Consider the following 20,815-nt stretch of genomic DNA (forward strand, 5'->3'; position numbering starts at 1 on the left):
GGCAGGTGCAGTTGCTTTGTTTCCTAGCCCTGTGCTGCTGTCTGTCCGTCTGTCTGCGGGATGTACAGTACACGAGCACGGTCCCTTCGCCTCCCACCCACTCTCATACATCTTTATGTTCTTCTTTCCCCCCTGCCATGACCCACCGTGTTACCCACATCGTTCCTTTCTGTTCTTTTATTTTTTGTTTTGTTTTCCCTTTTCTGGCCATCACCGGTGTCTGTACAATCAGCTCTGTGAAGGTGTGTGTAGGAGAAGCAAGATGCCAGCCTCCTAAGAACACCCCAACCAGCATCTTTCAAAATCTAATTTCTCTGCAGAAAGTGTGACACTGATTTGAGACAGAGCAGGGATGCAGTTTGTGAGACTCATTAAAAAAAAAAAATTTAAAAAAAGCATAAAAACTGTTTTTATTTGTGGAGCTGAGCTCTTAAAGGGGCAGTACACCAGCAAAGCCACCTGAGCATCACCGGGCCCCAGCATCCCCACCCTGGGGACCTCGGCAGGGTCACGTCCCCGGCGCGGCGCAGCTCCGGGCACGGCTCCGGCTGCCGCCCTGCTCTCTGCCCGGCGGCTGGACGTTTCCCTCACCTCCTGTGATGCTCTCGCTCTGTAGGCCCCACGCCGAGGACTTCAGCGGGGATTCCTCCTTCTCGCAGTAAGTGCCCCTGCGCCGGCGCTGCGGGGAGGGACGGGGGCTGCTGTGGCACCGCCGGCCCCAGGGACCGTCACTCTTCCACCGGGAAAAGCCAACTGCGTTCTCCAGAGAGCAAAACCCCCGTGTAATTTGGGGTGCTTGTGCGGTGTGTGTGTGCGTGGTGTCTTGTGAGCCGAGCGTTTGGGGCAATACCTGCTGCCAAGAGCAGTGGTCAGCCTTGGCTTTAGGTTGGTGATAGATTATTCTGGTTTTAAGGGAGCTGCTGAGCACGAGGTTGGTCCTTTACTGCTCTTGGCACCAAGGAGTTGTGGTCGGGAGCAGCAAACCCTTCTGGAAGAGCCGTGGTTCCCACCATGGGGAGGACTAACTGCGCTCAGAGACAAAGTTTCTCAGGGGAGAAGTGATACCCTTGGCAGCAAATGGGTGATTACCCATTAGCGAGGAGCTCCACGCGCAGGCTCTAATTAAACAATCCAGATTCATCAGTAGAAGCAATTATAGGAGCAGACTCATGAGTGTCAATCTCCAATGTTGCAAAACACATCAGCCGAACAAAACACAGCATGTAATCCCGTTGCTTCTTCTCTTTCTGGGTTTTATTCTTTTTTATTATTATTATTTTATTAAGAGCAAGCGGTGCCGCTGCCCAGCGGCGAGCAGCGTGGGGCCAGGGCTGGGGCTGCTCTCTGCATCCAGACCTTGGGTGGGAATTGATAAAAATCCCGTTTCCATTTCCATGTCCTCCCTAATAATAATAATAAAAAAAAAAAACAGGAAAAAGAAGTCCAGCAGCAGATTTCTTTTTCATCACTACAGATCCATGGAGCCTTTCCTGCGGCATGTGTCAGGGCTGGCCAACGCCGGTGTCCCGGCTCAGGGGGACCCCTGTGCCCTTGGTGAAGCCAACCTTGGTCTTGGGCAGAGTTTTTCCAGAAGCAGCTGCTTGGCGCTTGCTTTTCATGCCCCCAAAAAATAGAATTGCAGTGTTACTGCTGGAGCCAGGATGCCATTACCTGCACCCCGCTGTGTTTAATTTGCTGCAGAGTGGTTGCCAATATCGGTCCTTCGCCTTGGGCAAAAATCACGCCCCATAATAAACAGGAGCTGCTTTTTTTTCCGATCTATTCCCATGGTAAATGGGTGAAATCTTGAACAAACGAGTTTTTGAGCTGGTCCTGGGGCAACGTGTGCCACAGCATCGTGGTTCCCAGTGCAGCGTGTCTGTTGGTGTGGGACTCGATTTTGCTGATGATCATTTGGTGCCGGGGTGGCTGCGATGGTTGATGCGGGATGTGCTGAGCGCCTGGGGCTGGTCGGTGCCACGATCCGTGGGGATCGGCTGGGGCTCTGCCGAGCAAGGGGACAGCGGCTTCAGTATTGCACCTACTAAGGGATGGGGGACAAGAGTGATTTGTAGAAAAGGGGCAGATTTCCCCTGTTTGCGCTGCTTTGCCTTTTGGACCGTGCAGACTCACCCGCTGGTCTCCCAAGTGCTCTCAGGTACCTCCCAGGCACCGAAACCCACCCTCCTGGTCCCAGCCCTTCGCCCTGAGACACGTCTCCCCTCTCCCCTTCGCTCTGCGGGTCGGCAGTGTTGGCTGGGGTGGCTCTGCCCCCCAAAGCAGGGAGAGGCAGGCGATGCCCCAGCTCCCCATCCCTCTCTGGTTGCTTTGTGCTTTCTTGTTTAAAAACGTGCCAGAAGCTGCTGCAGCAGGAGATGTCAGGGGCTGATCGCTAACCCCCTGGAGAAGGTGAGATACTCGCGGAGGGAAGCTCCTGGCACGGTGCTGGTGGGGCTGCAGGGGCCAGCGGGGATGCAGGGGACAGCAGGGATGCAGGGGACAGCGGGTTGCAGGGGACAGCGGGGCTGCAGCAGGAGATGCTCCCCTGGAGCCGTGCAGCCCCGTGCGGTTTCGAAGCCGAAGCGCTGAGCCCGTACAGCCTTGTTGAACCCCCCAGCCCTCCTCCTTTGAGTAATTGTTCAATTACTGCTTATTGAGTGCGGGGGCAGCCTGTTCCCTGTTCCGTGCCTTGGCAGGCGCCCAGGGTTTCTGTACGTGCACAGCCATATGTCTGTGCCCCCTTACCATCCCAAACCCGTGTGCTGGGAGCGGCTCGTCGCGCCAGTGAGCCAGGAGCTCTGGTGGGAAGGGCCGTAGCTGCCCCGGGAGAGATGGAGGGTGGCAAAGGAGTGGATCGCAGAGGTGGTGTGGGCAGCACCAAAGCTCACTCGGTGTCATCTTGCTGTACCTGAACGCCTGTTACCATCAAAAAAACGGTGGGAAAAGGGAAAGAGTGTCTCCACACGGCGTCAGGAGGGCTGGCAGCGGCTGGAGGTGTGCCTGGGCAGTTCATGTGGTTGCCATCAGCAGGTATCTGAGCTTCAGGCTGGGTCAGTGGTTTATTTGGGGAGGACTTTGGCCTCTGCTCAGCTTCCCCTGATGGCCCTCGGGTCTGAGCTGGAGCGGGGGGATGAAGCGGGGTCTCACTTGGGCAGAGGTGGGTGTTGGCAGCCACCAGACTGCAGAGATTTCTGGGGTTTTGTTGTTCACCCCCCCAAAATCTCTGAAGAGTCTCATTTGCATCCCGCTTGTCCTGGTTTTGTGGGGATAAAATTTACAGAATCACTTTTCTGTTCCATGTTGTTTCAGTGTGTGCCCAGCTGTGGGCTGGTGATCAAGGCCTTGAGCAGTTAAACCCAGGGCGGCTGCCCCAGGTGTGTGCTGGGACATTAACGTCAGGGTCACCATAAATGGGGAAGCTGGGGGGGATGGGGGCTCTTTGCCCTGCTCTCCTCTCTGGTTGTGATCCCTGGAGGGACTTGGCACCACTCTATGGGGTGAGTATAACTTTGTGTCTTTTGTGTTAGCATTGATATTGGTTTTCTTATTTTATTAAATCTGTTTGTTTCAACCCCCGAGTCTCCCTCCTTTTCCCAGTTCCCTTTCTCAGCTGGGGAGGGGTCTTGTGTGATAGAACAGCTGGTTATGGTTTAGCCCTGGTGGGGGCTGAATGGAGACACCACTATGTGATGGGGGAAGTTTCTTGAGACATTTCCTGGGACAAGAACGGCATTTCCCACCCAGCCAGAGCGTGAGAGCAGGGACTGGAGCTGCAGAGAGATGCTAAGGTGTTTTCTTGTCTTTCAAGAGCCATATTTATTTGAAGACACACTTCTCACAGCAAGAAGTCTCTCTTATAAAACAGAGCAGAAGCACCCTGGGCACGTAAGTCCTTTTCTGGGAAGCAGCAGGGCAGCGGGGAGGCTTTGGCAGCATCCCAGCGCAGGGGTGGCAGCTCGCTCCCTTGGCTGGACAGGGCATTTTGGAGCCGTCTCAGTTTTCAGGCTGTTCCCCAGGGCCTGTCACATGCTGCAGGGACCAGAGAGGAGCCACCGGCGCCCAAGTGCCCATGTAAGTCTCCGGGGGACGCAGAGCTCGGGGGTACATCTCCGTCCCCCCATCCCTGCCTGCGCTGCGGGTGAGCCCTGGTGAGGGGCTGTCCGTGTGTTCTGATGGGTTGTGGGGTTTTTGTCTTTAAGTGGAGCGTGTTTATCGCCAGCTCCTGGGGAGGGTACAAGCATGGAGCTGGGGCTGGGCTCCTCAGTGGCTATTTTCGTGCCGGTGAGCTGGGCTGTGCTCATCCTGCTCTTGCATCCTGCACTTTTCCCAACAAACTATTGGGTCTTTTTACAGGAGCTCGTCATCTTAGAACACATCTCCTCTAATCTTAGATTAGTGAAGTACAATAAATAACCAAGCGAAGAAAATTAAATTGCTCAGACATTATGAAGTGCATAATAGCAGTAATTATAGTTCCAAGCAGAGGGCTTGTAACTAAACTTGTACGGTGATGATTATCTGCATGGCTGGGGTGAGGCGGGGGAGCGATGTGCTGCCTGTGCCCCTCGGGGCTGCCCAGCCTGGTGGGATACTGGGGTGGTGGGATGCTGGGGTGGTGGGATGCCCGGCCATGGCACTGGGGAGGGGGTGGTTTGAATGACCCAGCTTGGCTGCGCTGCTGGGAAGGCAGAGCCTGCTGGGGTGTGTGTTTTGGGGCGGTTAATGCGGTCGGGAGTTTAGCTTGATTTTTTTATTTGAAGTTAACTTCTTGACAACAAAATTAAAGGGTATGTTTTAGATGATATAATCTCCTTCCCTCAGCTGGAAGTGGAGTAGGAGCTTTGATACTTTCTGGTGGTTGCTGCTGCCTGGTAAAAACCATCACCCGCTCAGCCGTGGGTCGGCTCTGGGGTGCTGGGCTGAGCTGGCGCCTGCCACGGGCTGTCGGACAGGAGGTTGTCCTGGTCCCCATCACGCCGAGCCCTCCCTCTGCCCTCCCTCCTCCCCCAGACAGAAGCCCCGTGGGACGGTCACCCCACGGGGGCTCAGGGGGGCATCGCCAGGATCCCATATGGCCCCAGGGGCTCAGCCCAGAAAGCAGCGAGGGCAGGTTGTCTGCCACGGGAACACGTTCTTCCTACGAGCCTTTATTCCTTCATCTCTTTGCAGTGATAAACACCCTTTTCTCCCTCCAAGATCTGCTTCAGTTGCTTTCCAAGTGTTTCTTCTTCCTGCAGCCGTTATGATGGATGAATGCAGGGGCTACTTTGTCATTAAAAGTTAGATCTCTTCTAATCATTCAGTGCTTTTATCCGTCAGCGTTTATATCCACAGTCTCGCGGTGGGCTGCAGTGCTATAGATCAGCAAACCATCTGTCTGCCGACAGAGATTTATATTGCTGTTTGTTTCTTTGGTACGGAAGCGAATGTCTGGGAGAGGAATCATGCTCCCTGAGGTCTCCCTCTCCTCGAAGCGCTTGATCCCCAGGGGCTCTGATGGATTGGGTGCCCAGCGCTCGCGACGGAGCTGATGGCCAGTTCCTACCATTTCCCGCGCATTTTTAATGAGGAGAAGGAGCAATTAGCTTCTGTGTGCAGCGTTGTGAGCAGCTGGGGCAGCTGATTTATGCCCTGACACAGATAAATTCTTTGCCAAGTCTGGCTTTGGAAATGATTAATTTTAACACGTGTTAAAGCTGCGCTTACGAAGCTCTGCCTTTATGGCTGCTTGCTCCTAAGGCATCGTGCTCGTCAATCCTCCTGCTCGCTGTCTGTGCAGCCAGCACCCACCTCGTGGTCCCCGCAGCAGGGTCCGTGGTCACCCACCCACCTCCCCGCTCCCTTCTCATGCCTGGTGTGGCTGGTGACCACGCACCAGGTTCGGTGCAAAGCCCCGCCGGCCGCCCTCCCTGCCCCTAGGCTGGCCGGTCCCCGTGAGCATCGGGGCCCCAGGGGAGACACAGGCTCAGCTCTGGTCCCTGCTGCTGTCAGCTGGGGACATTTGGGGTGAGGTGTGCTCTTGGTGACACCCTGCTGCTGCCACCTCAGGTGTGTTTGCTATTGCAGTCTACAACTACCTGAAGGGAGGTTGTAGTGAAGTGGGAGTCGGCCTCTTCTCCCAGGCAACTAGCGACAGGACAAGAGGACACAGCCTCAAGCTTCACCAGGGGAGGTTCAGGTTGGACATTAGGAAGAATTTCTTCTCAGCAGGGGTCATTAGCCATTGGAAGGGGCTGCCCAGGGAGGTGGTGGAGTCACCATCTCTGGAGGGGTTTAAGAAAAGACTGGACATGGCACTTAGTGCCATGGTCTAGTTGACATGGTGGTGTCAGGGCAGTGGTTGGACTCCATGATCCCAGAGGGCTCTGCCAACCTTACTGATTCTGTGTTTGCTTCCCAGTTAAGGCTCCTGATTTCTTTCCTCTCTGGCTACATCTATGGGGACAAGATGTCCCTGCAGGCAAAGTTTGGTAGCCCATGTAAAGTTTTACCCCAGCTATCATGCCTGGTGTGATGGGTTTCTCTCTGTGCATTTGGTTTTTGTACATAAGAGCCTTGTAAATTAAAAACCTGACTTTTCAACCTGATAAGGGAGTCCACGAGAAGCCCCGAGGAGCTCCCAAGGGTGTGCCATGCTTTTTACATGCCAAGTGGTTTCCCCACGAGCGGTCAGGCTGGCTCTGAAATGCCAGCAGGTGCCGGTGGGTACCAGCCTGCGTCGGAGGACAAGGGACTCCTGAGCACTGAGGGTCTCATGAAACCTTTTCCTAATTTGCTACCCGATCAGCTCGGCATTAACGCTCTGTAAATATTTGTTTATCCCTCTGTTGTCAGCGAGTAGCAGCTGCTTTCCAATAAATCACGTCCCGGTGGTGTGTGCCAGGCTTCATGCTCGGCTGGAGCTGGCTCCGCGCGTGCATGGGGGTCGCACAGACGAAATAAAATGGGGTGGTAGATTTAATGACTGTCATTGTGACAGTCTTGGTCTGTGCCTTGGCTTGGTAATATGCCTGATTAACGTGGTCTTGATGACCTTCTTCTAAGTGGTTAAAAAAATAGTTATAATAGTAGCACTTAGTTAAGAGACTTGTTGAACACAGTGAAATAGGGGAAACAGCTGATTCATTGCGCTTAACTCCATCATCAGCTGTAACACTAATGAACAGACTTTGTCCTGCTCGGAGTCTACAGCATCAGGAAACAATCCCTTTAGCCTGCTCTTAGCAGGCAGGAGTGTGATTTATGGCCCTGCCTGGTGTGAATGAGTTTGCGAAGGGCTGCGGGCGCTTGTAAGGTAACGGGAGAGGCGGGTGGCAGATGAGCTGAGCAGGGACCAGTTTTGCCTTCACACCCTTAATCCAGGCGTGCTTGATCCCAGACCCCGCTGGCATCCGTGGCGAGGCACCTCCAGCCTCGGCGAGGCTTTGCCCCGTCCGCGTGGTCGTGGGCACCCACGTGGCGCAGGAGGGCTGCGGCGGGGGGTCACTGATGCGACGGGAGCAGCTGGAGATGGAGAAGTGCCCATGGTGGTCGCAGGGGTGGACGGGGCGTTTGTGGTTTCACCTGCGGCTCCTCTGGGCTGGTTTCTGTGAGTTCCCCCACGGGCAGCTCCCTGCCACGGCGCCTGGTCCCGGTGACACGAGCCACCGGTGGCTTCAAATGCCAAGTGACACTCGGAGTTGGTTGGCACCTCCTGGGTTTTTCTGGAATGGCCGAATGTGGTATCTTAGCAACAAAGGGAAATTTTCTCCTTTTAGATCAGATTTGTTTTTTAACAGCTTCGATGCTGAACGTTGCTCCTACCCGGAGCCAGGGCATGGGTGTACCCGGGACGTCACCCTCGCTGGCTCCTGCTCTGCTGCAGCCACAGAGGATTGGAGCAGTGAAGCATTGCTGGGGGAGCCTGCTCCAAGGCCACCGCTTTTCTGAGAGGCTTTGAGCACTGCAAAGCGTGTGGGAAAGGAGAAGTTTGCAAGTGTGGTGTCAGCTGGTTGCATGTGAATGAAAGCAAAGCCCTTAACCCAAAACAGACCTGACCCCATGGGTCCCATCTGCTGCTTTGGTGTTTGTCGGTGCACCACGTCTTGGTGCTCATGGCTAGTGGTACCAGGGATTTGGTCCAGTTGGGACCCCAGGGCTGAGCCCAGGGGCTGCTCTGGGGGGTCACTCAGCCAGGATGGGGGGGACAGTGCTCTGGGGGGGGGCTCTGGGTCTGACCTCCCGCTCCACTGACGGGCTCCTCTGGGCGCTTTCCCCACAGGGTGCAGGTCGAGTTCTACGTGAATGAAAACACCTTCAAGGAGCGGCTGAAGCTCTTCTTCATCAAAAACCAGCGATCGAGTGAGTGCTCCATGCGTGGAGCCCAAGTGCCTGTTGGGACAAACCCAACCCGGCCCCAACCCAGAGCCATGCTCCGTCCTTGCGGGATGAGGAGCCGTTGCCATCCACTGGTGGCTGCTTCCCCACGTGTCCCCCGCGCTGGCTGCCCAGCCAAGGGCTGCTGCTGCCCGTTGGCCTTTCTGTTGGGTGTTGGCCAACGTGGTTTGGGGGGATGCGGTTGCACGGGGAGGAGGGGATGCTGCCTGCCACCTTTGCTCGCTGGGGACAAACACAGCAAGGGAACCAGTTGGGATGAATTGACTGGGAGCAAAGTGGGTGCCAGGAGCTGCCTGGGGGGGTCAGGGAGCAAATGTCCCCACCACGGAGCCAACGATGCTCCCCGTGCCCGCAGGGAGGTCAGCGGCTGTGGGGACAGCTGGGGCAGGCTGTGAGTTACCCCTCCTGCTTCAGCCAGCCGGATTAGCCTCCACTTGACGAATGGTGTTTTTATTTTCTTTCTCCGAGATGTCGTTAGCTGTCTGGAGGGAGTCGGCTTGTTAATATATAAATTCACATTTTCTTTTCCTCCCTGCATCCTGTCGTCTTGTTAAAAAGCTGGAGAGCAGCACAACAGGGTGCCCACGGGAAAGTTTTTTAATGAAAATGTGATGGATTTCTCACTTGAAATTTGAGTAATAACCCAATGAACTGGTTGGGGAGGGAGAGCGGATGAAGCAGCAGCTTTTGCTCGCCGTCCCTCCTCCCACGAGCTGTTTGCAGCACAGCGAGCGGAGCCCTGGCCCTGCCTGTCTGCTGCTTTTCAGTGGATGCCCTCTGATGAGGGGGATGTGCTCCAGCAGCTCCCGCGTTTGTCTGTCACATCTATTGGGGCCAGCAAGGAGCTGACTCATCGTTATTTATTTCTGTATCAGTCTCCTATGTATTTGATACTGGGTAGGACGCGTAGAGCCTCGGGCAAAGCGTGAGCAACATTCGTGTGCTGTGCTGGGGCTCCTGCAGCTCCCCTGGGGCTCAGCGGGCTCCTGCGGTGCAAGGGGCCCTGCAAAGCTCCTGGGAAACTAAAGAGGCTGTGTTTCGGGGTGCACATGGGGTGCCCAGGGCACATGGGTGCACATGGGGTGCCCAGGACACATGGGATACACAGGGTGCATGGGGTGCACAGGGTGCATGGGGTGTCCCGGGCACATGGGATGCACAGGGCACATGTGGTACCCAGGGCACATGGGAAGCACATGGGGTGCCCAAGACACATGGGGTGCATGGGGTGCCCGGGGCTCATGGGATGCACAGGTTGCATGGGGCACATGGGATGCATGGGGTGCCCAGGGCACATGGGATGCACAGGGCACATGGGATGCACAGGGCACATGGGGTGCCCAGGGCACACTGCCTGGCCCACGCCATGCTCCCCTCTGCCACAGGCCTGAGGATCCGGCTCTTCAACTTCTCGCTGAAGCTGCTCACCTGCCTCCTGTACATCGTCCGCGTCCTGCTCGACAACCCGGAGGAGGGCATAGGCTGGTGAGTGCTGCTGCCGGGGCGCAGCCACGCGTGGCTGCTGGGAGGATGCACAACGGGTGGTTTTTCCCACTCCAGCTCTTTGAATTGGTAATTTAGCCACACTTGCCAGTCTGGTGGGCTTTGCTCCCTGCTCAAACCCCGTGGACAGGCGTGTGGGCATCCGCTGGCCCTGCATGGCACACGGGGAGGTGGAAAAATTCAGCATCACATTCATTTCCAAACGGTGTCTGGCTCTAAGAGTCAGGGGCACACGTGGCCTCAGGCACACGACTGCAGGGCATCACTATGCCAGTGCTTTCTGAATCCTGACGCCCTTGAAGACACTTATGCTAAATCCCATTGAAGCGTCTGGGAAGGAAATATGGTTTGCCATTTAGATCCCCGAGGTGGCAGATGATTACATACATCAGCTTTGCTCTGGGTTTCAGTATAAGCCTATTTTTAATATGTCCTTGCTTTGTTTAGCTCACGTACAGTGTGGGGTTTTTTTTTTCAAGAGCTAAGGGAATTAATCACCCGCTGACTGCTCTCCCCTGCTTTGTCTTTCTCTTCTAGCTGGGAATGCGAAAAGCAGAATTACACGGCGTTCAACCAGTCCACGCAGATAAACTGGTGAGTCAAGAGTTGCTCCAGTGCTGGGCTCTGGCTCTGCAGGGATGGACGTGGCTAGTGCTGGCAGCCCCTCATGGCCAGTTGTTGGTCACGGGGCTGCTCGAGGGATGCGGAGCCACATCCCAGGATCAAAGCAATTGACAAGTGCCTCTGGCTGCACCCTTGGGAATGGCTTATTCCCAGTGCAGAGGCTGCCTGAACAAACTGGGCAGTAAGGAACACCAGTACGAGTCCTGTGCTGGATCCTGCATCAGTGATGGCCTCGGGTTTGCATTCGGTGGCGGGTAAAGGTGCTGTGAGTTGGGCTGCAGTTTAGATCCGTTTTGAATTTTCTTTGCAGGTCACACATCTTCTGGGTGGATAGAAAAATGCCGCTGTGGGCTGTGCAGGTGAGTGCCCAGCCCTCGGGCATGGTCGTGCAGGAGCACAGCAGGAGCTGGGGTTTGAGCTCTGCTGCCAGCATGTCTCTGGGCATCCTCTGCCTGCAACAGCGAGGGGCAACGGGCTCTCTGGGGTGAGCAGAAAATGAGCTGGGGCTCCTGCTGGGAGCAGCCGTGTGGCCCTGAGTGAAAATCCTGGGGGCCAAGAGGCGAGGAGAAGCTGTAGGAAGATAAAACCATGAGGCTGGCTCAGCTCCTCCCCAGCTGGGGTGCAGCCGTACCGGTAATGGGCTGGTTTCAGGCTGGGCGGCTGCCTGGGGAATTGCTTACAGGAGGGTTGGGCGCCCATCGGCTCCTGCTCGGTGCTGCCTGCGTGCCCATTGCTGGCACGGGGCAGATGCTCATGGCTGACCCAGACGGGTGCCGGGACGGTCTGTGGTACCCCGGGCTGCTCGTGGTGGGGCAGGGGAACTCGGCAAGGGTTTTGGTTGACCGGCGGTGTGTGGGACGAGCCCTCGGCAGCCTCTGCCTGTCTGTCCCTGCAGGTCAGCATAGCGTTGATCAGCTTTCTGGAGACCATGCTGCTCATCTATCTCAGCTACAAGGTAGGTGCCCGGGGCGGGCGGGCTGGGGCTGGCCCCTGGCGTGGGTTCATTGCTCTGTCTTTGAGCTGTCTGAAGCCTGAAGCGTCCTGAGAGGACGTTTGTCTCGGCGCCGTCTCAGCTGGCTGCGGCTGTTTTCCTTTCTCGTTCCCCCTCGGGCCGCTGGATGAGCGTTTGGCGGAGCAGAGCTGGGGGATCTCTTCTTTTTTCCACCTGCCTTTAAATTCAGACCTGGTTTACAGAGGGTCGCTGCTTTTATAGGGGGCCAAATTGACGCACGCTGAGTTTCCTGAGGTTGAGGACCTGGAGCTGAGCTGGGCGGCGTGACCCCTGCTCGTGCCGAGGTCTGCTGCCTCCGGAGGGAGCGGGTACTACTCCGAGCCGGAGGGGAGAGGCACAGGCTGGCTCCTTTGGATCAAAGCCCCTTAAAACGGCCAAGAAAAGGGACCTTAACAAATGGCATCTCCTCGGGGTCCCTGGGACAGTTGGCAGAAAAGGCTCGGACCCTGTGTCACCCGCCCGGGCTGAGTGCTAGCCGTCCCATTCCCTGTCCTTGCACAGGGCGTTGTTGTCCCCTGGCTTTGGGCAGCAGCAGTGGGGGACAGAGGGACGTCATGGCTGTGGAAAGGACCGAGCAGTTGGGGAAGGTGCTGCTGCCACCAGCACCGCGTCTGTCCCACAGGGAAACCGGAGCATCTCTGGCTGCTCTGGCGTACTTCCCCCATCTAGCAGGGTCTGTGGCAGAGTGGGAGCTTTCTAATTACCATTTGGCAGATTTTAAAGCATATTTAATGATTATTTGCTTTTAATTCCTCAGGGGAACATCTGGGAACAGATTTTTCGCATTTCATTCATCCTTGAGATGATCAACACGGTGCCATTTATTATCACAGTGAGTGTTTCCCAGTGACATTTTAAAGCAGCTTTAAGTTTAACAAGTACTGTAGTTGTGGTGGCGAAATAAAGAAAAATGGATTTCTGCCCAAGCAGTATTTAAAGCTGGCAGGAAATTTTTTTTCGTCAATATTTTTCAACATAATGACTTTCTCTGGAGCATTCTCCCTTTTCAGCTACTCCTGCTGTCGGTGGCAGCCTCTGCAGGTGCTTAGTTTGGAGATGGATCTTCCCCAACAGGGCTTGAATTGGCTGTTTATAACGTTTTTTGATAAAGAGCATGGATTTTTCTGCGAGTAACTCTTGCTTTCGTAGATATTCTGGCCTCCTTTGCGGAATTTGTTCATTCCTGTGTTTCTGAACTGCTGGCTGGCCAAGTACGCCCTGGAGAACATGATCGTGAGTGACCAGCCGCATCCCACCCCTTTGGCCCTGGTCCCTCTGCCCTGGGGATGCCGGGAGCGGAGCCCTCGGGCAGGTTGTCGGTGCTCGGTGCGTGCAGCCGTGCCGGGGCTGGTGGGAGGGGAGGCTTTGCCAGCCGGTGATGCTGGGCTGTGACCTGCCACGGAGCAGGAGCCCTTCGCTGTCTGAGCCACGTTGACTCTGTTGGCTGCGTATTGACAGGGACGGCCTCCAGCTGTCCCCGGGATATGGTGTTATAGCAGGATGAGATATTCCAGCCATTCCCACGTGCCCGCTTGAGCTGTCTCTGCCGGCAGCAGAGCCCAGACCTGCTCACAGAAATGCACACCCCTTTTCAAGGGCCAAATTCTGGCCTGATCTCCATCTGCGAGGGCATTGCTGGGGCCAGCAAGCCAGAAGCTGGTACTTGGAGGAGCACTTTACCCTCAGCCTCCCTGAGCTGGTGAGTCTTCTCCTCTCTTCCCAGAACGACCTGCACCGAGCCATACAAAGGACCCAGTCTGCGATGTTTAACCAGGTGCTCATTCTGATCTGCACCCTCCTGTGTCTCGTTTTCACGGGGTGAGTGTTGCTCTTCGTTTCACTAAGCCGCCTTCTTCATCCAAGGAAATCAGCTTTGCGTGTCCAGGGGGGACTGGGGGTGCTGGGCTCTCGCAGGGCTTACAGGAGGGGGAGGTGGGGTGGCATTCCCAGGGCACTGCGGGCCCTGCCTGTGTCGTGGGCAGGGCAGCACTCGCTGCCACGTGTGCTTTCTCCCGTCAGGACCTGTGGCATCCAGCATTTAGAAAGAGCAGGTGAGAAGCTCTCCCTCTTCAAGTCCTTCTATTTCTGCATCGTCACCTTTTCCACCGTGGGTTACGGAGACGTGACACCAAAGATCTGGCCGTCACAGCTCCTCGTCGTGATAATGATTTGCGTCGCCCTGGTCGTGCTGCCGCTCCAGGTTAGACCTGCGCAGCCGAGGATGGAGAGGGATGCAGAGCCCGCACCCGGGCAGCCCTGCCGATGGGGACATCAGCTCTCTGCCTTCGTTTGCAGTTCGAGGAGCTCGTCTACCTGTGGATGGAGCGGCAGAAGTCAGGAGGTAACTACAGCCGTCACCGTGCCCAGACGGAGAAACACGTCGTCCTTTGTGTCAGTTCCCTCAAGATCGATCTCCTCATGGACTTCCTCAACGAGTTTTACGCCCACCCACGCCTGCAGGTGAGGACCAGGCGTGTTGGCGCGTTGTGCTCGGTCAACGCTTGCCCTTGCCGGGCTCGCAGCCTTGCTGGCCACGGCCGGCTCAGTGCTGGTGGTGAGCGCCCTGCCCAGCTACAGGGGATGTGGCAAAGAATGAGGTAAAAGCCATCCAGCCCGGCACAGGGAAGCAGGTCAAGGAGAGGTGACAAGCGGGGACCGCCAGCTGCCGACCCACACGAGCGTCTCTCTTCCAGGATTACTACGTGGTGATACTTTGCCCAACGGAGATGGATATCCAGGTGCGGCGGGTCCTGCAGATCCCTCTGTGGTCGCAGCGAGTGATCTACCTCCAGGGCTCCGCGCTGAAGGACCAGGACCTCATGAGAGCCAAGTGAGCAGAGGGCCATGCTGCACATCCACGGCGAGGCGGGTCCTGCTGAGCTGCCCGCAGGCCTTGGAGCCATGGAGGAGGGTCTCCAGTAGTGTCAGCCCAGATGCATGGTGATGGGCATCCCTGCATGCCTTCGCTGGGATTTGGAGAGGGGCTGGCAGTGCCCTTGCTGGCCCAGGCAATTCATGGGGTCGCTGCTCTTTGTCTGCAGGATGGACAACGGTGAAGCCTGCTTCATTCTCAGCAGCCGGAACGAGGTGGACCGCACCGCGGCGGTAAGCCAGGCCTGGGGGTGGCACGGTTGGGGATTGTTCACTCCTCAGCCCAAAGGGACTGGGGTGATTGTTGAGTCTCGGCTCTGCCCAGCACAGGAGCGTGCCAGGAGGCAGCTGGGGCGAAGCTGCCCAAGGGTCCCCGTGGGCAGGGAGTGACCATGGAGTAACACGGGGATGGCACGGGAACACGCAGCAGTACGCTGCTGGTTGAGCCCCTGCAGGCTCATCTTCCTTCTGCTGTTCGTTTCCCATCGGTGCTGGGTTTTGGGGAGCAGGGGAGGGCAGTTATCACCCGTTAGCAGCGGGTGTTGGAGCCTCCGTACGTCTCCACGGTGGCCGGGTGCTTTGCAGTTCATCCCGGGTGTAGAAGCGCTGGGGAAAATAAGCCATCAGACAAGTAGCTCTTGCTCTTTCCTCGGCTAGGACCACCAGACCATCCTGAGAGCCTGGGCTGTGAAAGACTTTGCTCCGAACTGTCCTCTCTATGTTCAGATCTTAAAGCCTGAAAACAAGTTTCACGTCAAGTTTGCCGGTGAGTCGGAGGGGCCGCGCGGCGGCGGGCAGCACTGCTCGCTTCGGTGGCCTGGGCTGTCTTTCCTGCTGTCACGGATGTTTCCAGCGGTGTTTCCATCTTGGAGGAGTCCGTGATCTGGTGCTGAGACTCCTCCTGTTTGCTGGAAGATATTTTAGGATATTATAGGGGAGAGCAGGTTCCGGGCTGCCCCGGGACGGGCTGTGTGTGGACACACCAGTCCTATATGTGCTTGGGTGTGTGTCCCCATGGACCTAGTAGCATCAGTGGCCTGGTGTCCACCTGGCTGGTTTCCAGCCTGCATCCCTGTTTTCCTGCCTGCATTAATCCCGTGCATGGTGTTCCCCATGGGCTGTTGATGGGCTGAAAGCCCTCCTGAACTGGCAGGAGGAGGAGGAAGCACCCAGCCCCCAACACCACCCCAAAATTACCGCATCCCCGGGCATCCCTGGGGCTGAGGAACCCATCCGTCCCCCTGTGACTGTCCCCTCTGCCTTTCAGATCACGTCGTCTGCGAAGAGGAGTGCAAATACGCCATGCTGGCGCTGAACTGCGTCTGCCCCGCCACCTCCACCCTCATCACGCTGCTGGTGCACACCTCCCGCGGGCAGTGAGTGCTCCCCCTGCCCAAGCACGGAGGGACAGCAGAACCGGGGGCTCTGGGCCCAGGGGGAGAGGGTGGGGGTCTGGGGGAGCACAGTGGGACCTGAGACCCCCAGCCAGGCCAGGAGCAAAAGCCAATATCATAGGGGGAACATAGCAGTGCAGCTGGGCTGGCCAACACCAGCTTCCAGAGACTGGGAACAAAAATGTCTTCTTTATACTGGCGTGGTCCCACTGGTGGGAAGGTTAGTTCCCAGCCCGAGCAAACCGGGACCCTGCGGGCAGTTTGGTGGGTTTACGCACAGCACAGCTGGCAGGAGCTCCGCCAGCCCGGTAAGGAGGTGGTGTGGGTCCTGCGCTCCTTGGCCAGTCAGAAATGCCTGAATTTTGGGTAAAGCGCCATCAGAAGAGTTATGGCACATCATTGCCAGGTGACTCTCGCCCCATGCTCAGAGCTGTTTGCTGACACGGGCTCTGAACCCTGCCTCTGCACCCCCCGGGAACCCTCGGTAAAGAAAAAGTCACTTAAAAATGAAAATGAGCTCGTCCTCAGCCAGCAAACACCAGCAGCTCGTGGAGATGCATCGCTGTAATCCCACTGCTGCTGGTCTACATGGCAGCTTCAGCACTTATGAGCACTTGGGCCATGCAGCTCTGCCCCGGGAGCTGGCTGGTGTCGGGGGGTCCCATCCTGGCACTGGAGGGGTCCCATCCCAGCACTGGGGGGGTCCCATCCCGCCACACTGGTGCTGTCGTTGCAGGGAGGGCCAGGAGTCCCCGGAGCAGTGGCAGCGGATGTACGGGCGCTGCTCGGGCAACGAGGTCTACCACATCCGGATGGGCGACAGCAAGTTCTTCATGGAGTACGAGGGGAAGAGCTTCACCTACGCCGCCTTCCACGCGCACAAGAAGTGAGGGCAGGGGGGAACGATGGGCAGGGGGTATCGGCCAGTCTGCATCCCTGCGGGGCTGGGGCTGGAGGGTGCTGCGAGGTCCTTCGTGCAGGGACAAAGCCCCAAGAGGGGTTTCTCCAGCTGTGAATGCCCACGCCGTGCTCCCGGCACAGGTACGGCGTCTGTCTGATCGGCATCCGGAGGGAGGAGAACAAGAGCATCCTGCTGAACCCCGGCCCACGGCACATCATGGCAGCATCCGACACCTGCTTCTACATCAACATCACCAAGGAGGAGAACTCCGCCTTCATCTTCAAGCAGGAGGAGAAGCAGAAGAAGAAGGGCTTTGCGAGGAGAGGCACCTACGACGGCCCGTCCCGCCTGCCTGTGCACAGCATCATCGCCAGCATGGGTGAGTCGGGGGGCTCGGTGGGGCAGGGGGGCTCCCTGGAGGGCAGGATCCTTCCCCAGGTTTGGTTTCATCTCCTTCCCCAGGTTTGGTTTTATTTTGCAAACTCCTTGCCATGCCCCCGCCTGGCTATTGCTGGGAGCCACTGAAAATCCCTTTCCATTCCCCATCCTGGTCACCTCGCCAGTAAAACACGCTTCTCCTTGTACCCTGGGTGCTCTCAGCAAGCTCAGACATAATTATTAAAGCTTGTGATGTCCATTATCATTAACAGTATTTGCATAAATCCCCCAAGCCTTGGCTGCGAGAATAGATGTCGTTGGCCGCATCCTAAATCACGTTTATGCCTCACGGCCTGACAAAGAGCGTAGTTTGCTCTGCAGCGAGCGGCGCATTTTTGCAAATAAAAAATACCACGAGTCATTACTTCCAGCTTGTGTCTGGGGAAAGTGAGTTTTGGGGCTGCCTGGAGAGGCTGCACCACACGAGCAGATTGTGTTTCAGGCGAGTAATTTATGCGTTTGTACTCAGGAGCAGCGATTTGCATAGATTATCCCCCAGCAAGGCACAAAGCACTTTGCTGAGCAGCGTTTGTCAGTGCTCTCGGTCCGTGGCTCGTTCACAGAGGGACCTTTGGCAAAGAGTAACGAGAGGGAGAGAAATCGCCTGAGTGCAAGCAGGGCAGCGGTGCCCGGCGAGCCCAGCGCCCGGGCTGTGCTTGCTGGGGAGCTCCCCGCGTCCGTGAGCATCTAAAAATCACTGTTTGGTCAAGACTCAGCTGAGAGCCTCAGCGGGAGGTGGCCGTGGTGGGGGGACAGGCAGGGGGATGCTCCTGGGGGCCAGCAGCCTGCACCTGCCATGGGAGCAGTCTGAGCTGTGCCCGGGGCGATGCTCCACGGGGTGATGCCCAGGTGGAGGTAGCTGGTGGGTGCTGTGCCAGCACTGCCTGTGACCGCAGAGTCCTGCACTGGGGAAGGAGTAATAAAATGCACCAGTGCAGGTTAGGAGGCGATCTGCTAGAGAGCAGCTCCGTGGAGAAGGACCTTGGAGTCCTGGTGGACAACAAGTTATCCATGGGACAGCAATGTGCCCTTGGGGCCAAGAAGGCCAATGGGATCCTGGGGTGCATTAAGAAGAGTGTGTCCAGCAGATCGAGGGAGGTCCTCCTCCCCCTCTACTCTACCCTGATGAGACCTCACCTGGAGTATTGTGTTCAGTTCTGGGCTCCCCAGTTCAAGAGGGACAGAGATCTACCGGAGAGAGTCCAACAGAGGGCTATGAGGATGATGAAGGGACTGGAACACCTGCCTTAGGAGGAAAGGTTGAGAGACCTGGGGCTTTTTAGTCTGGAGAAGACAAGACTGAGAGGGGATCTGATTAATGTGTATAAATATGAGGGCTGAGTGTCAAGAGGAAAGGGGCAACCTCTTTTCGCTTGTGCCCTGTGATAGGACAAGGGGCAATGGATGCAAGCTGGAGCACAGGAAGTTCAACCTCAACATGAGGAAAAACTTCTTTACTGTAAGGGTTACAGAGCACTGGAACAGGCTCCCCAGAGAGGTTGTGGAGTCTCCTCTGGAGACTTTCAAGACCCATCTGGATGCGTTCCTGTGTAACCTGCCCTAGATTGGCCCTGCTCTGGCAGGGGGGTTGGACTTGATGATCTCCAGAGGTCCCTTCCAACCCCTCCCATTCTATGACCGGGTTTGCTTCATACGGGTTGTGTTGAACAGGCACGATGCACGGTCCCGCGTGCTCCACCTCGTCCCCGTGCAGGACCGCCGGGGCAGGATGCTTTTCCATGATGCTTTGCTGACGTTCACCTCCTCATAGCGTGTTTGCTGTTCCCTCCCCGCTGTGTCCAGGTACAGTGGCCATGGACCTGCAGAACGCGGAGTGCCGCCCCGCTAACAGCAGCAAGCTGGCGCTGCCGGCGGAGAACGGCTCGGGCAACCGCCGGCCCAGCATCGCGCCCGTCCTCGAGCTGGCCGACACCTCGGCCCTGCTGCCCTGCGACCTGCTCAGCGACCAGTCGGAGGACGAGATGACGCAGTCGGACGAGGAGGGGTCGGCGGTTGTGGAGTGAGTCGCTGCCTTTGTTTGAGCTGTCCCTTGTGTCAGAGAGACGGGGACCATTGTAAATGATGGATGTTCAGTGGTGCCTGAGGGACGCTCAGGCTGAGCCTCTCTCGGCTTTTTCTGGGTGCACCAACATCTGCAACGTGGGGTATGACGATATTCCTCTGGGTATCAGAGAGGTTGCACTGAGCCAGCCCCTGCTGGGGATGGGTAGGGTTGTTCCCTCGGTCCTCTCGCCTCCCTTCACTCACCGATGTGAAGAGGATCCTGTTCTCCATTGCACATAAATAAAAAAATGTGAAATAAATATTTACTCCAGCTTTAAAGCTGTTAGTTTACGATGGCCAGATAAGCCCTTGCTTTACTGGTTCCCTGTTTGGATGCTGTCACAGCGATGTGGGGAGTTTACCGAGTGTCTGCAAACACACTAATTGGCTTTTAATTCATGTCCACTTGTAGCTGCCCTTTAAATGAAATTTCTGCTTCTATCAAAAATACAAATGGTGATTTTTTTAAAGCATCTGTTCACAAAAACAAACTGTAAAAGTGGACCATGAGATTTTTTTGCTTCTTTATATGGCTCCGCATCGCCCTCCCCTCCTGGAGCCCACTGTCCTGTCTCCCTTCAGCTGCACTCAATGGTCCTATCTGCTGCCTTCTCCACCCGTGCTGGGAACGCTGCCTGTTTGTAATCTCATGACCCTTTGCACAGCAAAAATGGTTCCTAAATATGTGTATTTTGGAAAATTTCCAGCTGCTGCAGGAGAGTTTTGCAAAGCATTTCCCAGTGATGTGCTTGAGCCCCGGGTCTGCTGCTTTTAAACGTTTTTCCCAGCATCTGGGTGTTGTGTGTGGGGGAAGCTCTCCCCGTGTCTTCACGCTGCTGGATCTTCTCTCTGCTGCAGGTACGTGAAGGGCTACCCACCGAACTCCCCCTACATCGGCAGCTCCCCGACTCTGTGCCACCTTTTACCCGAGAAAGCCCCTTTCTGCTGCCTGAGGCTGGACAAGGTACGATGGGGCTGCGTGCGGCTGCCTGGGGTGGCCGAGAGCCGCGCTCTGAGTCCCTGCGCTGCCTCCCACCGCGCAGGGCTGCAAGCACAACAGCTTTGAAGATGCCAAAGCCTACGGGTTCAAGAACAAACTGATTATCGTTTCGGCGGAGACGGCTGGGAACGGACTCTATAACTTCATTGTCCCCCTTCGTGCCTACTATCGGTCCCGCAAAGAGTTGAACCCAATCGTGTTGCTGCTGGACAACAAGCAAGTACTTCTCTGTGGATGTTTGCCATCGCACCGAGCCCTCCCCTGTGGCTTCATGGGCACCTCGTGCCGTGGGGATGGGAGCGTGGGGGACTGGCAGTGCCGCTGTTGGGTACCTCGGCTGATGTTGGCCCTGGGGACTCCTGTGTGGGTTTTGTGTCTGTCTTTGCCCCGTGGGCTTGCTGAACCACCTTGCTCTCTGTTGCTCTTCCTCCAGGCCCGAGCACCACTTTCTGGAAGCCATCTGTTGTTTTCCCATGGTTTACTACATGGAGGGCACGATCGACAAGTAGGTGTTTACGCGTGTGGCTGTACAGTGATGCCTAAATGTGTTGCATTTACCCCAGCCAAGACTTTTGGGTCATCCCATGAGAAGCCCCAGGGTTGGTACTGTAGAGCTGAGCCCACCCTTGGCT

The 20,815-nt window shown here is 56.5% G+C and overlaps 1 protein-coding gene across 5 annotated transcripts in view; it reads left to right on the forward strand.

Annotated features, from left to right (window-relative positions):
* Positions 1-20,815, forward strand: part of KCNT1 (potassium sodium-activated channel subfamily T member 1) — a 58,970-nt gene that overhangs the window by 29,548 nt on the left and 8,607 nt on the right. For 3 of the 5 annotated variants that reach the window (XM_068413835.1, XM_068413838.1, XM_068413837.1), the window contains exons 2-21: positions 8,261-8,340; positions 9,762-9,861; positions 10,417-10,473; positions 10,814-10,862; positions 11,399-11,458; positions 12,273-12,347; positions 12,665-12,748; positions 13,239-13,333; positions 13,535-13,715; positions 13,811-13,975; positions 14,209-14,345; positions 14,557-14,620; positions 15,044-15,152; positions 15,654-15,762; positions 16,517-16,666; positions 16,822-17,060; positions 18,923-19,139; positions 20,042-20,147; positions 20,227-20,399; positions 20,617-20,688. In XM_068413835.1, coding sequence (XP_068269936.1) covers positions 8,261-8,340; positions 9,762-9,861; positions 10,417-10,473; positions 10,814-10,862; positions 11,399-11,458; positions 12,273-12,347; positions 12,665-12,748; positions 13,239-13,333; positions 13,535-13,715; positions 13,811-13,975; positions 14,209-14,345; positions 14,557-14,620; positions 15,044-15,152; positions 15,654-15,762; positions 16,517-16,666; positions 16,822-17,060; positions 18,923-19,139; positions 20,042-20,147; positions 20,227-20,399; positions 20,617-20,688 — 2,322 coding nt within the window. Of the gene's footprint in view, positions 1-4,031; positions 4,072-8,260; positions 8,341-9,761; positions 9,862-10,416; positions 10,474-10,813; positions 10,863-11,398; positions 11,459-12,272; positions 12,348-12,664; positions 12,749-13,238; positions 13,334-13,534; positions 13,716-13,810; positions 13,976-14,208; positions 14,346-14,556; positions 14,621-15,043; positions 15,153-15,653; positions 15,763-16,516; positions 16,667-16,821; positions 17,061-18,922; positions 19,140-20,041; positions 20,148-20,226; positions 20,400-20,616; positions 20,689-20,815 lie in introns of those variants that run through there. The other 2 variants (XM_068413839.1, XM_068413836.1) reach the window with 2 other exon arrangements.

This window comes from Nyctibius grandis, chromosome 16 (genome assembly GCF_013368605.1).
Source record: "Nyctibius grandis isolate bNycGra1 chromosome 16, bNycGra1.pri, whole genome shotgun sequence".
Taxonomy (NCBI): domain Eukaryota; kingdom Metazoa; phylum Chordata; class Aves; order Nyctibiiformes; family Nyctibiidae; genus Nyctibius; species Nyctibius grandis.